Source organism: Pogona vitticeps, chromosome 3 (assembly GCF_051106095.1).
Source record: "Pogona vitticeps strain Pit_001003342236 chromosome 3, PviZW2.1, whole genome shotgun sequence".
Classification (NCBI taxonomy): domain Eukaryota; kingdom Metazoa; phylum Chordata; class Lepidosauria; order Squamata; family Agamidae; genus Pogona; species Pogona vitticeps.
In genome coordinates, this window is record NC_135785.1 from 58,188,907 (window position 1) to 58,194,603 (window position 5,697).

General features: G+C 46.0%; 1 protein-coding gene across 1 annotated transcript; it reads right to left on the bottom strand.

The window, feature by feature from the left end:
• Window positions 1-250: 250 nt before the first annotated feature.
• Window positions 251-5,429, bottom strand: LOC144587905 (uncharacterized). Its single transcript, XM_078389493.1, has 2 exons — window positions 1,240-5,429; window positions 251-1,057 (listed from the first exon to the last, which is right to left on the bottom strand). The coding sequence occupies exons 1-2, from the start codon at window positions 4,445-4,447 to the stop codon at window positions 1,050-1,052; spliced, it is 3,216 nt and encodes a 1,071-aa protein (XP_078245619.1). The 5' UTR covers window positions 4,448-5,429; the 3' UTR covers window positions 251-1,049.
• Between the last annotated feature and the right edge of the window lie 268 nt (window positions 5,430-5,697).

Sequence of the window (5,697 nt, forward strand, 5' to 3'; positions counted from 1 at the left end):
CCTTTTGAAAGGCCTTATTTCAGAATCAATATTTCAGCCCCTTTATCTGAGATTCTTTCCAAATTAAAAATCTATATAATCTAAATCGGAAGATGTTTAGGATCAACTTATATTGGAATGGGGAGAAAAACAGTTTTACTTTAAAAAATTATAACCTGAGTGTGACAAACCCAGACCTACTGGGATCTATCACACAGTTACTAAGCTGCCACCAACCATTCCCTATAATAAGTCACACAGACCAGGGATGGATTTTTAAACAACAAAAGAATAAGGTTTATTTTAAATACAAACAGGGTAAATAAAACAATCAGGTGAATAAAATAAAGTAACGTGGCTTATTCTCACACACACAAGCATACAGTTTGGTTCACCTAGAACCTTTAACTTAAAGCACAGACCCTGAACCCATCAGTTCTGGCTAACCAACAGACCCCTGAACCTTTCAGGCTGGTACTCTGACACACAGTAGTACCCTGTCAGACACCCAGACTCCCACAACAGCTTCTTCTTCCCCAGCTGCTGCTTCGTCCCAACCCAGTGTCTCACAGTCTGTCTCAGCATCTCCCTTCACCACACAGGCATCACATATTTATACAGTACAGCCCCTCCTCCTGATGTCCCGCCTTCCACTCCCCATAGGATGGAACTTTCCCTCCAAACCCATGACAGACAGGTAACATCAGTGCTGTTATGTAACACCTCCCCTCTTTAAAAGTTGTTTTGTAGGGGGAAAGCTAAAAGTGCTTTTCACCAAAAAAACAACCTGCATAAAATACACAACAACATTTATACATACCAGATAATACTTACATATACTTACACTCCAAGTTAACCATAGCAAATATGCATTTAAACATTTTACCATATACAGTACATCAATTTACCTTTATTAATACCAACCAAAATCAAAACCAGGTACATTTTAACTTTTTGTTTTCATTATATACATATAGTCCATGTTCTTTCGCCGTCTTCAGTCTTCAGGTCTTCTTGATAAGGCGTCAGCAACACAGTTCACTGACCCTCTGACCACCTTCACTTCAAAGTCATAGTCCTGTAGGTTTAAAGCCCACCTCATAAGTTTGCTATTGTGGGTTTTCATTGTCTTTAACCATTGCAATGGTGAATGGTCAGTACACAGAACAAAATGTCTTCCCCAGATGTAAGGCTTGGCCTTCTGGATCGCGTAGACTATGGCCAAACACTCCTTCTCCACGGTTGCCAAATGTCTCTCACCTTTTTGAAGTTTCCTACTCAGGTAGGACACTGGATGCTGGCCACCATTCTCATCCTCCTGGCACAGAACTGCTCCTACCCCGCTGTTAGACGCATCGGTGTAGATGATGAACTCCCGGTCGAAGTCTGGAGCACGCAGGACAGGATAGTTGATTAACGCCTTCTTCAACCTCTGGAACGCCGCCTCACAGTCGTTGGTCCACGGGATGCGGTCATCAGCCTTCTTCCTCGTCAGATCGGTCAGCGGAGCCGCAATCTCGCTAAACCTCGGGATGAACTTTCTGTAGTAGCCCACCAACCCAAGAAATGATTTGACTTTTTTCTTGGTGTTGGGTCTGGGCCAATCACGAACAGCTTCTATTTTGGCCTCCAGGGGTTTTATCACTCCTCCCCCTACCTTGTGACCCAAGTATTTTATTTCTGGGCTACCCAGCTGACACTTGCTGGCCTTTACTGTTAGCCCTGCTGCACTTAACCTCTGCAGCACTAACTCCAGGTGTATCAGGTGATCTTCCCGGGTATTACTGAAGATCCCTATGTCATCAATGTAGGCCACTGTAAAGTCACTGAGCCCTGCCAAGGTCTGGTCCATCAGCCTTTGGAATGTGGCTGGTGCATTTCTGAGACCAAAGCTCAGGACTCGAAACTCATAGAGACCAAAAGGGCTGCAAAAGGCAGTTTTTTCTTGATCCCTGGGATCAATTCTTAATTGCCAATATCCCTTTACCAGGTCCAATGATGAGATGAACCGACAACCCCCTATGGTTTCAATCAGGTTGTCTAGCCTGGGCATTGGGTAGGCATCAGGAGTGGTTACACGGTTTAATTTCCTGTAATCAACACAAAACCTAATGCTCCCATCAGGCTTGTCCACAAGGACTATCGGAGAGGACCAAGGACTAGAAGAGGGGACGATTATATTCTCCCTCAGCATCTCGTCCAGCTCCTTCCGCACCTTGTCCCTATAGGGTCCCGTTACTCGGTATGGGGATACTGCCTGCGGGGGTGCATCCCCTGTGTGGATCCGATGCATCACTCCCTTCACTATCCCCGGCTTGTTAGAAAACACCTGTTGATATTTACTAAGCAGCATTTTTAGTTCTTGCTGCTGGTCTTGGGTGAGTGCAGGACTGATCTTTACCTCCTCTGGGTTGTATTTTACTTCCCCTCTACCCTCCCAGAAGGGTAATTCAGCTTCCTCACTCTCAGCTGCTTTTATCGCGAATAAAACCCTCTGTTCCCCTCTGTAGTAGGGTTTTAGGGCATTCACATGAACCACCCTCCTTGCTTGGTTCTCCTCCTGCTCTATTAGGTAGTTCAGGTCTGACATCTTGGAAATGACCCTATATGGTCCTGCCCATTTGAGCTGCAGTTTATTCTCTCTGCAGGGCCTAAGCCAAAGCACTTCCTCCCCTGGGTCAAAGTGCCTCTCTCTAGCTTTGTGGTCATACCATGTTTTCTGTCTGACCTTCTGAGCTTGCAGGTTTTCTGCTGCCAGCTCTAGATTTCTCCTTAGGTCATTCATCAAGGTGTCTATGTATGTCACAACGTCTTGTGGGTCATCCTGGGTGATCTGCTCCCAAATTTGTTTGATCAAATCAAGGGGCCCTTTCACCCCTAAGTGTGCAGCAAACATGTCAGAGTGACCCCTTTGTAAGATCATGGGGCGATACTTTTCAGGTACCACCAGCTGACTTCTGATCCCATCTCCCCCTTTTGAGATATTCCTCGGGGTTTCTCTATATAAAATCCCCTTTTTCTCCAGAAATCTCACTGGGGTTTCAGGTGTTAGCTGGGCGTCAGTCACCTGTTCAAAACACTTTTGGAGAGTGGCGTCTGCCTTCTGCTCCTGTCCAAATCTGCTGTCTGTGGTTAAGGTTTCCACCACAGCTTCTGAACTCCCCTCTGCTTCCGTCTCTGGCTCATCATTACCCCCCTGAACTGTCCCCGTGGTGGCTTGTGAGCGTGTAATCACTAGCACCCTTTTCACATGTTCAGCCAGGTCATTTCCCACGAGCACGGCTGCTGGCAGAGTAGATGAAATCGCTATCCGCCAATCTCCCCTCCAGCCTTGAAAGTTGACAGGTACCTCTGCTACTGGCAGAGAGATTACCTGCCCCTCAATACCTGCTACCTTTATGCTCTCATTTGGGATTATAAACTCCCGGGGAATGATATCGGGATGGCACAGGGTTACCTGGGAACAAGTGTCCCGCAGCCCCCTATACTGACGGTCAAGTATTCCTACGTCCACCCCGGCTGTCTCAAACAACTGAGACTCTGTTTTTATCAGCAAGCAGCGCTTTACCTCCACAAGAGGACCATTTTCCTCAGCCTGCTCAGCATAGGTAGCTGTTCCAGACTGAGTAGCCATGGCAACAGGCTCCCTCTGTGACACTGAGCCTTGCTCTTGCTGGACACAGAACACAGCTTTTGGCTTGGTCCCACTAGAATTCTGAGGCACCATTCCTTTTAGCTGCTTCAATTTCTCACACTCTGAGATCAGATGACCCTTTCCCTGACAGAAATAGCATTTTCTGGTGTATTTTGATTCTCTCTCCTCCTGTTTGGGTTTTCCCTCCAAATTCTGAGGGCTTGGTTTCATGCCTGAGGGCTTCCCTTCACCATGGGCCCCTCCCCCTTGCTGGCTTTTCCCTTTTATTCTCAAATCCAGCTCCTTTTGCTTGGCCTCAAACTCAGCCCTGATCTGTAAAATTTCTTCCTCAGCCCTAGCTTTTATCTCTTTTACTTTTTCTTCAGTCTTATCTCTGATTTCTTTTAATTTAATGTCTTTTTGCTGAGTATATTTTTCAAGATCTTGCTCACTTTGTCTGACCTGAGCCTCATACTTTTCCTTCTTTGACATTTCTTCCCCTGATAAATTGTTAATAAACTTATTTAGGAACTTCAATTCCAATTGTACCAGTCTAATTTGGTGTTTCAGTTCCATCTCTTTTATCCTCATGGCCATTCCCCTTTTCTTGGCATCTGCCTCTGCCTGACAGATTTCAGCTCTTTCTTTTCTTCTGATTTCCATTTCCCTCACCCTCAGTTCATGCTGTTGGGCTAGGAGTATTTTTCTGAGTTCTGGGTCTTGCTCTCCTGTGCTGTCACCTTGCACTGAGCCAAATTCCTCCTCAGAACCTTGGTCAATTTGGGGGTCTTTTACATCACTCATTTCTGCCATCTGGCTTCGAGTCAAGGGCATAATCCCCCCTCAGAACAGGCTGCTTTAAAAAGTCAAGCCTCAAAATAAAACGACCACTTTTTTCCTTTTTGCCTCAGAACCAGCTCTCCCTAGAGATTGCTGCTGTTCTTCAGCACTAACTGGCAACAGTATCGAGTCAGAGCCTACCCCCCTCTGCTGGGCCTCTCAGCTGGCAAGCTAGCTCGCTGTTGCTACGCAGTTTTGCCTCAGCGTTTTCCCGCCAAAATCAGGCTGCCTCAGAGCACCTTAATCTAAGTCTCCCCAGTTGGCACGTTCTTCTACTAGTGCACCTCCCCGTGAGGTACACCTAGAAGATTACCTACGCGCCTCAGACTGTCCCTGACTAGACCCCCCTTGCTCTGGGCACACTTGCCAAGGCTTTGCTGGACCGCTGGACAACTGGACCAGTCGTATCCCACACGCTGGACACCAATCAATGTGACAAACCCAGACCTACTGGGATCTATCACACAGTTACTAAGCTGCCACCAACCATTCCCTATAATAAGTCACACAGACCAGGGATGGATTTTTAAACAACAAAAGAATAAGGTTTATTTTAAATACAAACAGGGTAAATAAAACAATCAGGTGAATAAAATAAAGTAACGTGGCTTATTCTCACACACACAAGCATACAGTTTGGTTCACCTAGAACCTTTAACTTAAAGCACAGACCCTGAACCCATCAGTTCTGGCTAACCAACAGACCCCTGAACCTTTCAGGCTGGTACTCTGACACACAGTAGTACCCTGTCAGACACCCAGACTCCCACAACAGCTTCTTCTTCCCCAGCTGCTGCTTCGTCCCAACCCAGTGTCTCACAGTCTGTCTCAGCATCTCCCTTCACCACACAGGCATCACATATTTATACAGTACAGCCCCTCCTCCTGATGTCCCGCCTTCCACTCCCCATAGGATGGAACTTTCCCTCCAAACCCATGACAGACAGGTAACATCAGTGCTGTTATGTAACACTGAGAACCCTTAACCCAAAGTTATCCAAGACCAGGCACAGAGCATGTGCAAATGGTCCTCTGTAAATATGCTCAGTTTAATATTGATCTAAATACTGATCTAAATACCACTTTAAAAGTTAAAATTGTTGCACTCATTTTTAGAATTGCCTCATAGAATGTTGATTTACTGTGCCAGCACAAGATCATTGCTGCACTTTCATGTAAGAATAATTCCACGTGCTAGAGAATGTGAGAAAATGTACTGGAAATAACATGGTGACAAGGGATGT

Excerpts from the sequence above, each read along its gene's own strand:
- LOC144587905 (XM_078389493.1), bottom strand. The coding sequence starts at position 4,447 with ATGCCCTTGACTCGAAGCCAGATGGCAGAAATGAGTGATGTAAAAGAC.